This window comes from Molothrus aeneus, chromosome 32, assembly GCF_037042795.1.
Source record: "Molothrus aeneus isolate 106 chromosome 32, BPBGC_Maene_1.0, whole genome shotgun sequence".
Classification (NCBI taxonomy): Eukaryota; Metazoa; Chordata; class Aves; order Passeriformes; family Icteridae; genus Molothrus; species Molothrus aeneus.
The window spans coordinates 2,319,446-2,339,751 of NC_089677.1; the positions used below are offsets into that span (position 1 = coordinate 2,319,446).

The 20,306-nt window shown below is 39.0% G+C and overlaps 1 protein-coding gene across 1 annotated transcript; it reads left to right on the plus strand.

The window, feature by feature from the left end:
• Positions 1–2,307: 2,307 nt before the first annotated feature.
• Positions 2,308–20,224, plus strand: TTLL1 (TTL family tubulin polyglutamylase complex subunit L1). The gene is made up of 10 exons (XM_066568415.1): positions 2,308–2,410; positions 5,387–5,519; positions 6,717–6,925; positions 8,106–8,286; positions 9,354–9,488; positions 9,657–9,765; positions 12,721–12,864; positions 14,680–14,766; positions 15,886–16,049; positions 17,580–20,224. Exons 2-10 carry the CDS (start codon positions 5,407–5,409, stop codon positions 17,707–17,709), a joined length of 1,272 nt encoding a protein of 423 aa, XP_066424512.1. The 5' UTR covers positions 2,308–2,410; positions 5,387–5,406; the 3' UTR covers positions 17,710–20,224.
• Positions 20,225–20,306: the final 82 nt, after the last annotated feature.

The following is a 20,306-nucleotide window of genomic DNA, read 5'->3' on the forward strand; positions in this document are numbered from 1 at the left end:
CAGCACTGTGCAGTAGAACCCCCCCTTGTCTCTCCCCTCCAAGCACCGTACAAGAGGTTTATTCATCTGTAAAATGAACATTACAAAGCTTATCTTCCAACTCATGCCAAGGACTGTGCAGTGTTTACATTTGCACATGCTGGAAGAAAAGTGCCTCGAAGGTACAATATAATAAAAGGTAAATTAACCTCTGCACTGTCACTGCTTGCCACGACTTCCTTCTATTCACCAGTTCTGATATTTCCATTCTTGTATTTACCACTTCAAATCAATAATAGTTCCTCTCTTGACACTTGTGAATTTTGCACATACAGGTAACCTTGTGAGTTGCCTCAAGCTTAAAATAAAATACCCAAATGTCATCATAGGAGTCATTTCCATCACAAAGATAGCACACCAGGGCTGCCACTGCATTTCCTGATACAATAATAGTAAGCACCACTGAGCTGCTCTCAAGTTATACCCCACTTCCCTTTTTTTTACAATAATGTTAAAAAGTGGAGATGCCTTAATATTGAAAACCACAGCATCTATTATTAGCTGTGATGTAATACTGTCAGTGTAAATTTCAGAGAGACAGCAAAACAACATCTAATACAATGGAACTGTAACATCAATTAAAATTGCTGAATCAAGCTAAAAAATTCTTATAATTAAGAAATCCAAACAACAACAAAAACAAACAAAAAACAAACAAACAAACCCCAAAAAACCAAACCACCACCAACACAACAACTGTTTCTGTCCTTAATGAAATATTTAATACACTTAAAAAGTGAACTTCTTTCAGCTTTCCTCTGAAGTATGATGGATGCAGGAACAAAAAGGATTGACCAGCATGAAGATGCAGGCTCACTTTTCTAGCTGTCAGCTGCCACAGCAGACATACCTTCTTGATAGAAAGAAGGCTGTGAAGGCTGCGCTCTTCTGCTGCCAGAGGTATTGTTGTGCTAGGAAATTTCCATTGCACGTGGCCATGCACGTGACACTGCATTTTGCAGCTGCTTTCATAGCTAAACTAGGGAATATTTAATAGCTCTGGTTATATGAATTATTAAATTAACTCTTTCCTTGTAGTTGCATCCTTGAAACAGCCTATTACTGTAGCATCACCCAGGAAATCATAATGTATATTTATTCCACTCAGATTATTTGGGGAATTAAGGCTCTTATGAGTTAAGGCTCTTATGTACTCCAACACACTGCAAACTGTTTATATCAGCTACTGTCTTAATGTATCTATTTATCAATGAGTAATTTTGTCTTACAGAGACAAAATAAGTATTAGATGTAATTTGTTTTACGGAGTCTCCCTCAAAGACTTTTCAGATCCCTGGAGCTCACTCTGTAGTATCTTATTGTTTTGTATCAAGCCCATCACAGAATGTTGGTGACCTTCATATATGGCAGGTGTCTTAATAATCTCTTTTTGGAAGGATTTTTGTATGCACAGGTCAGGCTTCTCTGCACAGGAACTAAAACATATCTTCTTAGGCACTATTTTTCTCACTCAGCTCACACTGAGTGAATTAGAGCTGTTGACCACAGTGTTGTTTTCATCGGCACAGGTTGCCCAGAGCAGCTGTGGCTGCCCCATCCCAGGCAGTGTCCAAAGCCAGGCTGGACGGGGCTCTGAGCAACCTGGGATACTGGAAGGTGTCCAGTCCCTGGAAGGGAGTGGAACGGGATGGGCTTTAAGATCCCTCCAATCCAAACCAGTCTGGGTTCTGTGATTAAATTTTTGGGTGAAAATTTGCCTGCTTCCTCTGAACAGTTTCCGTACAAAAGCAGCTATTCCTGCAGCTGTAGGGTGATGAATATTTTAGCACCTGATAGGCTCAAACGCGGACCTGAGCTTTGGCATCTGAGTGTCCCTGGGGGTTTTATATTCTGGTAACATCCGAGAAGGTTTTGTCACGCGATGGCCTTTAACAAAACCCCATTTACTCATGGACTGATGTTAGTTAGGGACTTGTTTCCTGAGGATGGGGCAGGCCCAAGTCGCACACGCTTAGACTAAAACAGCCCCAGACAGCAGGGACAACCCTGAGGTGGCTGGGCGGGGTTCGGGGATTCCCCGTCGGGGACTGCAGCAGGTTCCTGCCCCTCGGGGGGGTGCAGGCCCAAGTCGCACACGCTTAGACTAAAACAGCCCCAGACAGCAGGGACAACCCTGAGGTGGCTGGGCGGGGTTCGGGGATTCCCCGTCGGGGACTGCAGCAGGTTCCTGCCCCTCGGGGGAGGGCCGGCCCCGGCCTCGCCGTGCTCCGCGGCCCGCCCCGCACACAACATGGCCGCCGGCGGCCCCACAGCCCCGCCCCGGGGCGGTGGCCGGAACGGGCGGGGCGATGGCGGCGTCCGGCGGGGACGGCCCGGGCTGAGGGGAGCGGCGGCCGCGCTCCCGTCTCAGGTGAGCGCGGGGCTGGGGCGGGTCGTGGGTGTCCGTCCCCTCCCCGACATCCCCCCTATACACCCACAGCGCCTCTACACATCCCCAGTCCCATGCCCTTCCTCCACAGCCCCGTACCTGTCCTACATACACACCCCACACACATAACACAAACCCCCACGCACAGACACACACCACACATGCACACAAACACACCACCACACGCACAGAAATGCACACCCCTCCATCACCCCAAACACACCCGCGCACACACAGCCGTGTGGCTCTTTCAGTCTTGGGCTTCTTCTCCTCCTTAACGCTTCGGGAATCTCGCAGCAGGCCCTCCTGGCCTCCTCTGATGGCACAGCCAAAGTGGATTTTCCAGTAGTAAACTTAATAATGAAGCACAGTTACATTTTGTACTGTTGGAAGGAAGCAGCGGTTGCTGGGTCCGGTGCCGGAGGTGCAACTTCACCCCTATTTTGTGGTGTGAAGTCTGCCATCATCAGCGCCACTGGCTCCTTAGAGTGGTGGTGATGCCAACCAGGCTGCTTTTGGATCTCAGTTCATCAATTTGTCCCAGAGCCAGAGGTCTCACCTGGGGGTTAGGCTGCTGCCAGGCTTCCTTGCTGCCCGTGGGATCAGTCTGGGCAGGAAAGGCCCTGTTTTGGAGAAGTGACAGGCCTGCTGTGTCTCTGTCGCATGCCTGCTGTCTCTTGAGTAGGAGCTCTGGTGTTTTGTGAAGGATTTGACTTACTACAAATATGCAGGCTACCGCTATGTTATGCAGCTCTTTGATGTTTTGTAAACTAAGGGTCTCAGCTGACCAGAAGTTTGAATGCGTGCATCTTTTGTGATTTGAATGTGTGAATGTGTGCATCTATCTTGTGCAATCTCATCGGATTATCTAGAATACCTATTTCCAGATTAGAGGATTCCTCTAGAAAAGTACATTATATTAAAATTGTATTATTTGTTGTGCATTCTTGTTTGTGGGTTTTGGTGATCAATTTGTACAAAATTGGAAGATTTTGTTTACAGGCCACTTAAACATCATCTGAGATTGATTAAGTTCTGCAGAAACCAAGGATGAATTTTCAGTCTGCCTTCAGTCCCTCTATAGCAGGAGGGATAGGTGAGGCACCAAGATCCCAAAACAGGAAAAGAATTGTGCTCTTGTAATTTTTGTTTTGATTTTTGGTAGAAGCTGTCTCCAGTGTTTAGCTCTGGCCTAATTTTAGCTCACCTTCCTGTGTATGAATTGCTCAAGGAGTCAGAGAAACAGGTATAATGTTTGGTTTGAATTTTGGTGAACCTCTTGGGGTATCTTGGAGATGTGAAGAATGTTGGTTTAAAGCCTTTTGAAAAGTTTACATTGTGGTTGGTTAATACCACTGTAGCCTTTACTGCATTTCCTTTTGAAGGGACAATTGTATCGCGAGCAGACTAATCCCTGAACTTTTAAAACCACAACAAGGTGCTGTGCAGTATTACTGAGTCACTGATGATGGGTTATGCCAACTTCAGTACAAATAAATTAATTGTTTCATTTACTTTTGTTCTGGTAATATCTGGAAGGCCCAGAGAAAGATCATGACCTTGTATAACTAAGTTCTACACACAAGAAGACAGACCCTGAGCCTTTGTATACTCTTTTCTATCTAAGCTTGATTTCAGATTGCTTACCAACATGAATAAAAATATGTGTCCTAAACTTTCTCAAATTGAAGTTTGTTAGTAAACATTTTGGCTTTGTAGGATTTGACAGGATAAATAGTCTGTGTGGGATTATATGGGTTATACCTCCCAGAAAGAAACAATAGGGGCCTGAGCTTGGTGGCAAATGTACATTCCCATATCTAGCCCTGGAAAATGAAGACCCCTTGAATTCCAGTCCAACATGTTACTTGCAGAAATGGCATTATTATTAAATTGAATTAACATTCATTCATTACATTACTACATTTAGTAAAGGTGCTTTTATGTTTAAATTTACTTTTCAATGGAAAGTTGTGTGTAGAAGGGGCAGTAGATGGTGTTGCTTGTGGGTGTGTGATAATCCAGTTCCCTCCCACTCCTTTGCACGGTGAGTTTTGTTCTTGGAAAAGTAATATAAGTAATAATAACAAATATAGGGAAAATAATAAAAATATAGAGAGAACCACCCCCTACCCCCATTAGGTTAGTGAGGAAGTGGGATGGGATGCCCAGAGAAGGTGTGCTGTGTCTTTGGGGCTTTTCAAAGCATAAATGGGTAAAGCTCTGAGCAAACTGTCCACACCTCGTAGCTAACCCTGCACTGAGCAGGAGGCTGGACCAGGGGACTTGCTGGGGTCCCTTCCTGCCAGAATGGTTGAGTGATCCTAACAAAAGGCTGACCTGGGCAAGTGAGAGATCTAATGTGGAAAGTGACATCTGGTGTCAGGAGTTGAACTGCAGTTTGTAAGCACTCTTCTAACAGCCTGACGTTTAGGGAAATCCTCCTGTAAGGAGGATATCAGTTGCAAGATCAGTAGCTTTAGTTCCCTCCCCTGAGGTACTGCAAGTCTTGATTGTTGATAGAGCATGTAAGGTATTTCTCTTGGAATCACGGGTTTTTATTCTACAGGCACCACATGATCCAGATGAACTTTCCTGCTTCAAAAGACAGCAAAAATATATGTTCCTAAGTTAGAAACAATGCAATGTCTGTATTGGTTCTTTAAACATTACTCAATGTAGAATAGGGGGGGTTCTGCCAGTAATATATTTAAGGAAAGGTTTTGTGCCTATTTATAAAAGGTGGGGAGTGTGAAAACCCTCCCTGTAACCAGTGTCCTTGTGTGCAGTTCTCCAGCTGAGAAGTGCAGGGTTTCAGTCTGAGCTTAGGTGCTCTTTCCCTTGGGTTTTAAGCTAATAATACTTATGTGAAAGTGTTTTCTAGGTGCCACTTTTCTTCTGCTTTTACTTCCCTGTATCTTCCCCTATTTTCAACTTTAAAATTTTCTGTCTGAACAGGTTGATTCCACTTCGGGATAATGGCAGGAAAAGTAAAGTGGGTAACTGACATAGAAAAATCTGTTCTAATAAACAACTTTGAAAAAAGAGGGTGGATTCAGGTGGCAGAAAATGAAGACTGGAATTTTTATTGGTAAGTATGCTACAATTCCCAGTTTCTTTTATCAATGTTATGGAGGCTTGCCCTGTTACTAGAGACCAAGCTTCTGTAATAAACTGTACTTTCCTTCTCTTCATGATAATAATTTATATTCAGGCTAACTATTCAACATTTCAATACTGAGAGTGAATGAGAAATTAGACCAAGATTGTGGTAAAAGGAGGAGAGTAAATTATCTTCACATTTGGTGTTTTTCTAATATAAGCCCATGAAATGCTGTCCTAGAATGCAGTAATCTATTAATGGGCAGAAACAGTGCTCTTTAAATAAATGAAACAATTTGTGATGTTCCTTTCATATACATCAGAATGGCAGTTTGTGCTGCCAAATGTACCCTTTGTGAACGACTTATTTAAATGGACAGGAATCTAAATGGGCAGGAATCTGCTCATGCTTTTGGAATGCAGTTGGGAGAGTGGGGAAACACTCATGGAAATTGCTGTGTTGTATTGTTTTGGGTTAGTTTTTTTTCTTTCTGAAATGATAATGTAGCAGATTGGTAGTATTCAGGAAATATTCTTAAATTTTTGCATTGAGACATCTAATATGGAAAATTCTTTGCATTTATGTCCCCGCTCTTATCTTCTGTGAAAATCGTAGTTGATGACTGATTTAATGACTCTGTCACTGCAGCACTTTCATCTGGTATATAACTCAATGACACAGGTGTTTTTAGCAAGATCTCTTAACCAGTTTTCAAGTCATATGTTTGAATTCTTTTTGTAATCCAAGTAGCAAGGCAGTCAATAAGAGGTTGGGTTTGTGGTTTTTCTGATGAGGAAAGGTGAGTTTCAAGAGTGTGAAGTAACAGATTTAGAAAGAGGATTCTGTAGCATTTGGGTGCACTTCAGTCATTTTTAGGCCCTGCTGGGAATTGACCTGACTATCTACAAGCCAGAGTCCAGTAGGACCCACTTGTCATCTTTCTGTCCTCACTTCCTGCACCAGTTTCAGTGATAGTGGAGGGACTGATTAAACCTTCAGCAGGATTTCATTTGCTTTGTTAATAGAACTTCAGGATGTGTTGGATTCTCACTGCAGCAAAATATTAAATATAAAGAGAAATGAGAGAGAGAAAAGATGAAGAAATTGGAGGGAAAAGATCTCTAATTTGTCGTCCTGAAGTGTGTTTCTTGAGAGAAATCACTTGGTGTCTGTCTTTGGTTTCAGGATGAGTGTCCAAACAATCAGAAATGTGTTCAGTGTGGAAACTGGTTACCGTCTCTCTGATGACCAAATTGTCAATCATTTCCCAAACCACTATGAACTGACCAGGAAAGATTTGATGGTAAAGAATATCAAGAGATACAGAAAAGAACTTGAGAAAGAAGGAAGTCCTCTTGCAGAAAAGGATGAAAATGGGAAATATATTTATTTGGGTATGTTCTTATTTTAAGCATTCAACTTTTTTCTTAGAGAGTCAATAATTGGAAGAGAGACAGCTTTTTTGTGTGTGAAGCACTGAACCTCTGGAGTGTTATGACATTAAAGTGGCTACCTTGAAGTGCTCTGTTCCACTTTAGGGTTTGATTCGTTTGGGGTTTCTCAAAAATTGTTTTGGAGAGGGAAAATTGTGGATTTAAGATACTTTGCAGTTAGGTTAGTGGTGAAACCAAAGGGCTCTGCTACTTCACATAAGAGAGGGTTACAATTTCTTTAATTCAAAAGTGAAAAACTATTACGTGAAAATCTTACAATGGAGCAACAACTAAACCTTTTTGAAGGAAGGCTCTAGACAGAACTGAATGAACAAACACCTCAGAGGGGAAATTTGGGAGAAGTTGGGGAACTAATAAGGACTGCTAAAAAATAAAAAGCAAACCAGACAAAAAAAAATACCCAAGAAACTCAAACCCCAAAACTAAACCAAGAATAGATCAGGAATGAGGAAAGCAGAGTTGGTTTGGAGGTCAGAAAGCATTGAAGTGAAACAGAGTGAGATATGTGGAGTTGCATTACATCTTGGAAAAGTGAAATGAAAACACTTCATCCATGTAAGAAGGCAGGTCTTCAAGAATGGAATTGAAGATAATTTAATAGCAAAAAGTGAAAAATGCTTTTCTTTACGTTTCAGTAATCATGGTAAAACTGAGTGTGTGGGAGCAAAGAAAAATAAAAGATGTTCAGAGTAAGATATAATAAATAAGAATAACGGGAGTTACGTGGAAATAAAAATTACACAGCCAAAGGAGGGTTTTGCCTGCACAGAGCATGATAAAGAATGGTGGAAGCTGTTTGAGGAAATTGAGAAATTTTAATTGTTTTGTTGAAATGATATCTAATACTGCAATGGCACAGCATATAAATGGAAGAAGAAAATCTATTCACATGAATTAGTCTCTATTACTTTGAAGTTAGCATCGTGCAGCATTTTGCAATTGTTTAAGTACAAACTATTATGTAAATGAGATAAAAAGCAACATGACTCTTAATGAAGGTGGACCATGCCAGACTGGAAAACTGAAAATACAGAACTTTTCTTTTTTAGTCTTTATGTGTCAGTAGCCTTATCAGATAGAGTGTCTTTAATTGTGCACCCTTTTTTCCCCCTTAATTCAGATTTTGTTCCTGTGACTTTTATGCTTCCTGCCGATTATAATCTCTTTGTTGAAGAATTCAGAAAGAATCCCTCCAGCACATGGATTATGAAACCTTGTGGCAAAGCTCAAGGAAAAGGAATATTTCTAATCAACAAACTCTCCCAAATAAAAAAATGGTCTCGAGACAGCAAAACATCTTCGTAAGTTCTTGAAACCAAACCCTTTATTGTACTTTCTGTAATTAGGTGAACTGCATCAACATGCTGATTGTCTGATGCATGGGAAAAGTATGCCATTATTATTATGATTGCTGTGTCATTTCATAGTTAGGTTTGCATTTAATCTCAGTTGTTATCTGGCTTCCTCCTTCAACAGGTTATAATACAGCTTGTTTTGGTATGAGGAGGTACACAGAACTGTTCAAATAATATTCTTTATAAAATTACTTTCGGTGTTGGAGAAAAACTTGCACAGAAAGAAATTGTTCTGCATCACAGTATTAAATAACAGGAAGCAAGAGAAAAATCTTCCCCTCAGCAATTTCAATAATTGTTTAATATATATTAAATCACTTTCTAAATTGGTCCAAAGAAGAATGCATTTCTATGAAATAAATGTATTTTCTTTTGGAACACAAAATAATGCACCTCATGTTGATGATCTCCTTCCGAATGGGTGAAATAGGTTAGCAATTTTATGCTTTTCTCTGACTAGAAGTTTTGATCACACAACTAATGGTTTTTCCTGTGACCAAGTCACTGGCTAAATATCGTTTGAGAATTTTTCCCCCTGTCTGATTGGAAACTGAAGAATGTCACAATCTGAAAGTTATATTAACTTTTCACAGTGGTTTGCAGTTGCACACCAAGCAGAAATGCAAATATTCCAGTAGTACAAGACCTTGAATAATGAAGGTAATGCACTACATTCTTTTTGCTTGTCTGGACTTTGCCAAGCTCTAAATTCTCTTCAAGGGAAAAAGGCTGGCTTGTAGAGCTGCATTGTGAATGGCTTGGTCAGCTACTGTGTGAGTTTAAATGGGTAATTGATCTTGGTCATCTCTACAGTATTTTCAGCTTTTTTTTAATATGTAAGGCCTGATGCCAAGTGTGTATTATTAACCTCTACAACTTTATACAGCGTCTTGCTAAAAGATGCAAGATTTCAGTCAACTCGAAATTTACAGAACACTTCTAAAGAAGCAAAAGACTTCAGGGATTGTATTGTTGCAAATATCATACTATGAGACATGTTTTGTGTCTTTCAGGTTTGTGTCTCAATCTTCCAAAGAAGCCTATGTGATTTCACTCTACATCAACAATCCCTTACTAATTGGTGGAAAGAAATTTGATCTTCGTCTCTATGTTTTGGTGTCTACCTATCGTCCACTGAGATGTTACATGTAAGGTTGCATGTCTTTGTGTTTTGTTTAGAGATAATGCCCAGTGTAGTCAAAATAATGTTGTGCATGTTGCACAAGGAAGTTTAACCAGTAACTGGTATCCTAGGATGCTCACTTCCTTGCTTCTCACGGGGATTTAACACATTTTAATGACTTTTTGCATTTAAGGTACAAGCTTGGGTTTTGCCGATTTTGCACAGTGAAATACACACCAAGTACAAGTGAACTGGATAACATGTTTGTACACCTTACAAACGTTGCCATTCAGAAGCATGGGGTAAGTGTGCTGATTTCTTAGATGCTCTTTTGTAGCAAGACTGATTTTCTTTAATTGTCCCAGAAACTTGGAATCAAAAGGTTTTGTCATACTCCTCATCATCTTGCAATTAAAATACTTCACCTTGCACTTACAAATAAATACATTTTAGAATGTAGACATTTTAGAAAACCACAAATCAGAAGTCAAGATAATGAGTTGCAGCTCTGTAATAGGTGTGATATTTTCAGTATTGACTCCCAGTAGTTGAGAGCAGGGGTCTCCTTTAATTTAGAAGGCAGCATACTCACTTATGAATTGAACAATGAAATTTATGAGCTTGGATCATGTGGTTATGTACTGTATAATAGTGGTTTAATATCCCCGTCTTCATTTCCCCTTCCCTCTCTCTCTCTCTGGCAGTTAATTTAATTTCTTCTTTCCAGCACTTAGTCATCACAGGATTTTCCAGCTTCTTCCAGTATTTCGCCAGCCTCCTGCCCCTGCCTTCCTTCTGTGGGAAACAAAGGGAATGTGCAGTTGCAAACTTGAGATAAATAAGCGCTGCCTGGCCATCTGGTGGCTTCCTCTTGCATGGACAAAGCTGGAGCTCTGCCTGCAGAACAGTTCTGTCCTGTAATTTGCCATTGATATTCATGTGGAAACATGAGAGCTTTGACAGCCTATCCTTATGTCAAAGTAGGCCGAAATTCAGCAGTGGGGAGGGAAGGTTAGTGGGGCAGGGGTGACATAGATGGGGATAAAGTGTCACTTCCCAAGCCTTGTTCCTTCAGGGAATGACTTGATAATGATTGTCCCTTTGGTGTTTTTAGTGGATATTTGTGATTTACAAACCATGCCTCTGGTACAGTCATTAAAACTCTATTGCTGCACTTCCTAATGCCAGAAGCTTTATTTTAATGGTATGGAAAATAATATGTATGGACACAGACACACACACATGCTCCTGATTATATTAATGTAGGTATACACATGCACTCATACACAAGATATGCAATATATCTTAAATTGAAACCTTGCTTAATATGCCTTCTCTACTGCTGTTCCCTAAGATGTGCAGCATAGCAGAACTGTCTTTGTCTGGATATTGCTGCAACAACAATGTAAATGATAATGTTGATAGTTCTTAATCAGGGTAAGTGGTCAAATATGCCATTTTTCAGTACTACAAACATTTTATTGTTCAGTTGCTGATTTGTGAAGTGCTTCAAACATGTTTTGGTTTGACAGGGCACAGTGAGAATTACTTATGGTGAAAGCTGGTCCAATACAACTTTTAGAAAAACTCCTGGTGGTGTTGCCAGTAGCAGAGAAGATGTGAGGCACGTGGTACATTGCCTGCCTTGTTATTATGCACCCTTTCCATCTTCTCTACCAGTTATAGAATGGCCTTCAAGATTTTTCCCAGATAAGAGAAGTGACTGTGGTGGTGACGTCACTTAGAATAAAGATCAACAGAAATGGGTATAGAAGTAGCAGCCTAAGAATGTGGAATTATTACTAGAATATTTGAAAAGCTTTTTATAAATTGTAAACCACTGATATCTGTTCAGTTTTGCAGAAAGGCAGAAAGGAAGTTTAGTGTAAAGCAATGCTACCCATTCTATTTGTTCTGTTTTAAATGTGCCTGTAACTTTGGAGGCTTTTAGACTGTACAGCTTTAGTCTTCTAAAACTGTACCTAATTTGAGCTGTCAGTAATTTATAAAAATTATGATGAGGTGCTGTTTGTGTGTGTAATACAAACAAAACAACAATAATTCTTATACATAATTATTTTCACTTTGTTTTAATGTCTTTAATGAAACAACTGTAATTATGTAAAGCTCTACCCAGTTGGAATCTGTTTTGATTTGACTACTTGTTCTGAAGGGCAAAGAGGGCTGAAACTTTGATCTCTGTTCCCTTGCTGGAATCTGGTGTCATGACATTTTTATCATGGAGCAAATCCTGAGAACCATGTTTCAGGTCTTTATTTGTACTGTCCAGTTCTCCAAATTTACTAATGGGGGAGCTGTAGGAGAAAGCCTAATAATAAGATAGGTGCTTCTCTGACCTTGTCCTAGAGGACGACAGAATTTGTTCTTCTGAGAGCTTTTTTTCTGCTCTATGCATTCTGTGTTTTGTAATTCAGCAGGCATACAATCATTAATTCTCAGAAATGCTCTGAGGAGAACACTTTATAAAGGGACAAAGCATTTGTCCTGAGAGTTCCTTGAGGGCTGAACATGTGCCTTTCCATCAGTATGAACACCCCTCGCTTTGCTCCTGTCTTTTCATTTAAAGAGAAATAATGCACAGCCTTGATAGCCTCTGAAAAGACAACATAAGGTAACCTGTTTTCCCCTGTTCATTTTCAGTAATGCTTAGTGGGGTTTTGTACTGAATTACTTGAAAATTTTAACTTTTAAAAACAATTCAGGTGTCATTTCACTATGTTCTTGAATGTAGCTGTATCAGTAGCACCATTAAGAAGATACCAGGGAACAGACAAGTTGTGCTTTAAATAAATAAACACAGACAAACACTTTCAAGTGCTGCATTTTACAACAGCTACCTTCAGTGAAATTCTGCTGTTGCTCATTAATTGTTTTTTCCTTATCCCCAGAGGAGCAAAACGTTCAGTTCTTTCCTTTCACATTTTAAAACTTCTATTTCCAAATCATAACTCATACTTTATTATAAAACTGTCCAAGTACCCAGGTTTTTTTCTCCTGACAAAGATTTATTACTTTATTTACGATGTGTGATACAAGCATATTAAAGCTATAATAAAAGCAATTGTTTATGTAGAGGGCAGTTCAAAGTTGAGGTGTTCATGAAGCTGCAAGAGCAATTAGCCAAGTTTATTTTTAGAGCAGTACTTGTAAATATAAGGGGACTTTTTGTGGGGATGAGAAAAAACCTGCTGAACAACTTCGAAATCTTAGACTGAGTGAACTTCTTAACTCTTCAGGATGATTACAACCATATCCATGGAGGCAAGTGGACAGTGAGTAACTTACGCTTGTACCTGGAGAGCACCCGTGGAAAGGAAGTCACCAACAAATTATTTGATGAAATCCACTGGATCATTGTGCAGTCCCTGAAGGCTGTTGCGGTGAGTGCTGCCAGCAATAGCATTCCAGCTGCAGGCTTCCCATAGCCATTCCAGCTGCAGGCTTCCCATAACCATTCCAGCTGCAGGCTTACCATAACCATGGAAGTGAGCTTGCCATTCAAACCCCTGCATCTCTTTTCTGCTCTTTGAGTGATGGTGTTGATGCTGATTTCTGCAGCTCTCTTATCTCTTGATTTCTTGATATCTCTTGAGATGAGGGAACTGAATCTTGAGTGGGTGAGTGGGTTGAGCTGTCTGGGGATATTTGAAGGAGTGAATAAATCTCTTTCCTTGAGGGATTTGTGAACTATTTAACATGACTTGATACTGCCCTTGTGAATAGTATTAAGTTCTGCCAAAATGTGTGACGTCATTGCAGCAATAACAAATGTGTCAAAGAAAAAACACCTCTGGAGGACAGTTTATCAAAGCAAACCTAAGGCTATTAGTTCATCAGAGTTACATAATGTACTTTCACTACTTTTATGCAGAAGTCACAGAGTTATCATGAATTTATTAAAAAAAAAAAAAAAAGAAGCAGCAGCCAGTTCTCTGCTTGAGTGACTTTCTAGTGTTGGGGTAATATTCTGTGATCACATTACAGGGCAGGTACCACTCTGGGAATCAGCTGGGGCAACTGAGTTGACAAGGACTCTCCTGGTCCCAAGTACATTGTCTTGTCCTCTCTTTTGGGTTGGTCCTGGCACCATTTAGAGCTGAATCAGCTCACTTGTGCACTGACAATTACAACCTTGCTTTATCGATGGCTTGGTGTTCTGCCAGGGGAATAAGCTGAGTCATGGAAGGAGCAGATGAACACCAGAATCAGTCCGAGAAACAGGGACAAGGTCGTGCAGCTAAGATCAGTGGGAGCTGGGGAAGCATGCCTTAACCTGGCCTCTGCTGTGCAATCATATCTGAAGGTACTTGGGGGAAGAAAAGGGATATAATCAAATGCTAGCAGAACCTTAGAAGAGGAGAAGTGGTAAAAATTATGGAGCATGAAATCTGTTGTTCCTCTGTCCTTCTGACAATGGCACATGTAATTAGATTCTTGTTCCTCCTCTCCTCTTTCAGTCCCTGAAGAAATGAAAAGCTTCATTATTAGTTATGGGGAAAACATCTCAGAAACCTTTACAAAGTTTTCTCTAAAAGATCTGATGAGCTTCATGTAGAAGAAAGTATTTTACTGTGCATACTGCCAATGTTTATGTAATGCATATATAATGCATAATGCAGATGCTGGAAAGCTCCTGGTTCTCTAGGGGATGTGCGTCTAAGCAAACTTGATTCCTGCGCTCTCTCTTGGCTTTGGGGTTATAGTTACCTTGAGTAATTAAAATTTTTAAATGCATTTTGTAATTGTTTGACCTAAAATTTCTGCATAGTTACAGCAGCAGAATAAAAGAAATGTCTTTGAATTGCTTTTCTAAAGTTTAAAGAATTCACAGTTATATGAAGCTGTAAATTTTCAAATTTTCTGTTTTCTCCTGATGCATGCAGGCTTTAAATATAGTTATTACTTTTGTAAAGTATAAAACCACTGATTTTCACTATGGAAACATAATGGAAAATTAACATAACATAACTCAATACTTGGCATCAGTGCAATCATTAGTATTGAAATATTTACATCCAGCCTCAGAAAAAGAGGCAATGCTGAACCTACTAGTTGGCAAGCTTATATTTGAGTTACAATACTGAAAAGTGTTGTAGAAGGCTTGTAATGTGATTTCTAGCAAAGAAAGTAGGTAATTGGGTTACTTACTGAAGAGTAGATTTTAATACATATTACTGTCTTTTCTTTTTCCCCAGCCTGTAATGAATAATGATAAACACTGCTTTGAGTGTTATGGATATGACATTATCATTGATGACAAGCTTAAACCCTGGCTAATTGAGGTAAAGTTCTATAAAATACAGGGAAAAAACTTCCTTCTCATTTCATGGAATAAAACTAAGTAGATTTCAATGTAGTCTTTTCTCTTTTTAGATAGTATTGTTTGTTTATCGGGTAAGAGGATTAAGAAAAATACTGGAAAGTGACATAGCTCATGTGATGACCAAGCTAGCATGTGCTTTTCTTTCTTTTTTTTTTTTTGGTTTTTCTATTTGTTTGTGGCTTTCTGTTTTGGTTTCTAAATCCAGTGCATCCATGCAACTGCACTTCAGAGGCAGTCTGAATGTTAGCAGCCCTGTTAAATACTGGATCAGTATCTGAAAAATGGGCATTGACTTGATGAAGCAAAACATCAAATTTAATTTCTAAATGCTCATGGCCTTAATGTTACAGATTAAGAGGAAACAAAAGGGGCATGCAAAGTATAATTAGAATATTTGGAAAGATTTTTATTTTTTACTAATTTTCTCTTTCGTATATATACTTTAGCTCTGTATGTTCAATATAAATTTTTTCCATCCCTCTTCCTTCTCAATCTAAGTTGAAGTGAGCTTCATAAAAAAAAATCTGTTTATCGCTCTGATACTACGTCTCCAAAATAAATGTGGAACAAAGATATGTTAAATGAATCCCTGTTTAATTAAAACAAGATACAATGTAGTGCTTTGAATAGAGAGCACTCTCCAGCTCACAATATAATGAGAGAACTCAGGTAAGAACTTAGAGAAAAGTTGTTTAGCAGAAGAGAGCCACAGATTTCTGTGGGCAACAGTGGCTCATGTAAACTGGGCAAATTTTAAGGACTCAAATGTATGGGGTTTGTAACCATGTAAACAGAAAATTAAATAAAAATTCTGCCTTGTCTGATTGATCCTGGTGAATCTCATCTCAACAGAAATCTTCAGGCTGACACTGCAGACGCTTAACAGAGTGGTACTTTCCTGTCTTAAGTAAAACGAAAAATGCTCAGTGGGGAATTCCTTCCAGTGCCCGAGGAACTGAAAGATGTGCTTTGAGCCACCAAGGCTCAATTTCCCAAATGGTACACACAGACATCACGCATGCTGTTTGGAGAACACTCCAAAAACTGATACTGACTGGGTTTTTTTTCCCTTTTGTAGGTTAATGCTTCCCCTTCTCTTACTTCCAGCACCGCTAATGATCGCATCTTAAAGTATAATCTTATTAATGACACGCTTAACATTGCTGTGCCTAACGGGGAAATTCCTGACTGCAAATGGAATAAATCTCCACCAAAAGAGGTTCTGGGCAATTATGAAGTCTTGTAAGTTTTATCAATGTTTCATAGAAAGGCCAATGTTTTTCTTTCCCCTCACTTTTTTTGATGTGTAATGTAGACCAAAAAGATAAAGTAAACTTCATTCTGATATGAAAAATGGGCACAAAGTACCACTTCATTTCTTTGGAGCTGCATTGGAGGTGGGAGTGCATTAAAGCAGAGTTCCCTTGCCTCATGTCCAGAGACAATGTTGTCTGATAAGCTCCTGCTTGCAACTTCTGAGCTTCTAGCAGCTAGAACTGAGGGTCAGAAGCAAAGAGAATGTTTGTCTTCTACATGTGCAGAACTTTAATTTTATGGAGGATAATATATACATGGTACTTAAACAGTTAAAATAGTTAGTTCTGGTTTAAAAGTTGTTTGATGCAAATTTTCTCTCAGTTCATGGAAATAATGCCTCTTGAGTCCTGTGAATAATGAATGTAATAATAAATCATAGAATTGTCAGATATTTTTTCATTTCCTCGATCGGTATTATAGGGAGAGAAATGAAGGAAACTGAGACTTTTTATATAGGAATGTCTGTAAGATTTATCTAGTATGGATTGGTTTTATGCAGAAGACACTGATTTGAATACCATATTGCTGATACAGTTTTTATCTTTTTTGAGAAAGTGTTTGGATAGTTTCTCTAGCACTAGTGGTGCAGTTGCTCAGTATGTCAAGAATGCCCTTTATGTACACAGCTGATCCACTAGTTCTTGCTCATCTTAAATACTTTTTCTCTACTAGTAAAAGCAGTTAAATATAAGTGGTCTGAATTAGGATTTAAGATTTAATGAATGTTATACACATGGTAGCTATGAATACCTATAAAACAGTATAACTAAGTATATTTTATGATTTTCCTACAAAATTCTTTAGTATTATCTTCTGTTAATTACAATTACCTATTTATAACCAAATTCTGCTTGGAATTTGCATGGCAGTTGAAATGTCAGTTTATTCTGAGGTTATCTGAGGCTATAATGGATTTAGATATCTACAGAACCACTCATCACTGTGCTTAAGTGTTACAAATACATATCATCAGATGCATTTTGTTTGATCACATGGCTGTTTAGTTCACCTCATTCTTTCCCTTCTCTCTTTGCGATGCAACAGGGGAGTTTTACCACTGCAGGTAACAATCCTCCCTTTGAAGCAATAGCTCAGGAGTTATTTGAACTGCCAGCAGGCTGATGTTCTGCTTAACCACAGACTTGCAGAAGTACATGGGGAACTTCACAAGCACAAAATTTCACAAACTTGGGAGTTTAACTAAAGCTGCCAGCTGACTTGTTTCTTTCAAACTGGCGCTGAAGATATTTCAGGATGATCTGTATTGTAAAATTATAGATTCATAGACTCATAGCTGCATGTCATGCTATGCCTGCATGAAGCCATATGCAAAGCAGCTTGTATCAAACTCCAGTTCTAGACAGCAAGCAGAATAGAATGTAGAAGTAGAATGTACAGGGCCCACAGCTGTTTGTGTAGCAGCACAAGACACTGAAGGGGTTTCCTTTCCTGCAGATACGATGAAGAGATGGCGCAGAGCGACGGGACTGACCGCGACCTGCGGGGTCGTCCTGGGCAGCCCACGGGGGTCAAAGGAAGCCGTGCAAGAGATTCAGGAAAGCCTGTCCTGACCACCTGGAAGTGATGACAGAAAAAACAGCTGCACTCTTGGTAGGAAGACATCAAGAATAACTTGAAGTTTTGGAACAGATTCCTATGTTTTGCTACATTGCATGTAGGAAATACTAATGAAGACAAAACAGCCTTTGAAAAGTGAAACAAATGCTCAAAACCCAGGAACTGTACTAGACATATACTGACCTGATAATTATTACAACAATAGATATAGAGTGTGTATGTATATACAGTTCTGTTTATATGATTTGTATAAACAAATTCTCAATAATGATCAAGAATATAATTTATAAAGTGGCAACTCAAATGCATTTTCTGAAAGAAACTCCTTGCTGTTCTGGATAGTATTTATTTCCTCTAGTAGCCTATCCCTTCCTGCCCATAATAAATGAGCTGTGGATTCTATAAAAGGATGATAGTGGTAAACATTAATTTTTCACAGTGATGGTTCATATTCTTGTAGTAAAAGAAAAGCAACTAGAAAAAAATAGCAGTACATGTACATGAGGCTGTTGCCAGTTAATGCAGCTATTGATTTATAACCAGTATATAACCAGTATTAAAAAACTGAAAAGCAAGTCCTTATATGCTGAGGGTTGGGGGTTTTTATTTCCTTTAAGTGTTCTGAGCTCCTAACTCTTTAAAAGTAGGAAGTTTTATGAACTGAGGGAGTATTTCAATGGTATATTGATGGACTGTTTCACTAGCCATTAATTTTTATTTTGAGATAGTGCATGTCTGTGAAAAACAGACAGAACAAAGATACTGTGATAAATTTCATTGCTTGAAGCTAATGATAAATTTTTATTTACACCAGAATCTCTCAGTGTATTTATGCATGTATATAAGCCAAATATCTGTATATTTTTGTATATTTAATTTACAAAGATATTGTTGCACATGGCAATTTATTTCCGGTAGCTATGATAACAGTTGTGATGATTAGCTAGCAAAACTAAGATGCAAAACTTAGCTACCAAAACTTAGGAGCAAAACATAAAAATGGGTATTTCAGTCTTCTAACAGCAAGACATATGAATAAACTAGTGGGGTCTGTGATTGGCTGTTGCTTCCACTTGACTTCAAACAAGATATTGGGTGGTTATTTATAAATGGTAACATGCATTGGTTGGTTTTATTCTCCTTCTCTCTCCCTCCCTGCCCCTTCTTCCTTTTTTTTTTTTTTTTGGTAAAGTTTAACTCTCCCAAAGTTTTTAGTTTCTTGAACATCTAAACCAGACCACAAACCATGGTCTCCACTCCAGGACAGCTGAACACAGTCTGGCCAGAGCAGCTTGTGTTGGGGAGGAAGGGCAGGTGTGGGCTGGGCTGACCAATACCCTTACACAGAATCTGGGGTTTATCCTGGCAGTAAAGAATGAAATTTGTAGGCTGAGTAACTCCAAGCAGTCTTCATTAATCTTGTATATTCCACTAAAATAAAATCTAACTGATGCTCTCTTCATCAGCTTTGAATCTTCTCATTGGCCTCTACAAAAGCCTATTCTAGTTGACTCTTGAAATAAATAAGTGTAAGGTAAGAGGATCACTGCAGGATTGTAAAGCTTACCTAAATTCCAGGTCTCATATTTTGTGGTTGGGGTTTTCTGCTTGGGTTTTTTGGTGTGGGGTTTATTGGTGGTGGTGGTAGAGGGTTGATTTGGTTTTTCTTAATTCCTAACTGTGAGTCTTCCTTGTATATTTGAGCGTTGACAGGCAAGCTGCTCTTAAGTAGAGGTGTAGTTAGATATGTTAATCATCCTAGTGTTTTAATTACTGATATTTAGTGGGCAGATGTTTCCGGTTTTACCCCTAAGTTCCTGTTAGGGATAAAGTGGGAAGTAGTAACAGCCCTAGGGACTCTGGGCCTGTAGTAAATAGTATTTTGTAGTATGATTATATTTTTGACAGACGGGTAACATAACAAGGGTACTGTGATAGAAGGAAAATGAAGCTTTCTCTCACTGCTTGTGATTATTTTCTGTAGTGGCTGGGATGTGTTATTGTGGTATTCTTGTATTGCAACAGGAGCATTCCTTCCTGGGAAGGCTTAACATGACAGCAAAACCAGGTCTGGGATTTTAGGATTTATTGCTGTGGAAGGCTATGGAGACTGAATCCAGGAGATACTTATAGGTGTAATTTCACAATGACCCAATACTGATAATAGCATCTAAATAATCTTTGTTTTCCAAACTGGTTTGTTGGTGGTACTCTGTATAGGCAGTGGTGTTATTACAGCACAGACACTAACAACACAAAATAGTAATGGCGCTTTCTGTAATATTACTAATATACATGTAATATACTAATATACTGAATATATTAGTATGTAATATACTGGATATTCTTATGTAATTGTTTAGGGGGTTTCTGCTGGCTTAGAAAGGGTTGGCTCATTTAAGCTTGCATCTTCAGTATTCAATATTTGAAAAGTCAGGACTGGAAGTCTTGCTGTTGCTTTCAAAGATTTCTGTCCCAGTGTACAGCAGATACATTAAGCAAAATAAAGTATTTGTAAAGAAGTTTTTTATTTGGAAAATGTTTTTGTAGCAGACTTGTCAGTTCTAAACATGTAAATCCTTCTCTCTGGCCCACTGTAGTATT

Excerpts from the sequence above, each read along its gene's own strand:
- TTLL1 (XM_066568415.1), top strand. The coding sequence starts at position 5,407 with ATGGCAGGAAAAGTAAAGTGGGTAACTGACATAGAAAAATCTGTTCTA. Across the intron at positions 9,766-12,720 it reads TTGCCATTCAGAAGCATGGG|GATGATTACAACCATATCCA; the intron begins GTAAGTGTGCTG and ends TTAACTCTTCAG. Across the intron at positions 12,865-14,679 it reads AGTCCCTGAAGGCTGTTGCG|CCTGTAATGAATAATGATAA; the intron begins GTGAGTGCTGCC and ends CTTTTTCCCCAG.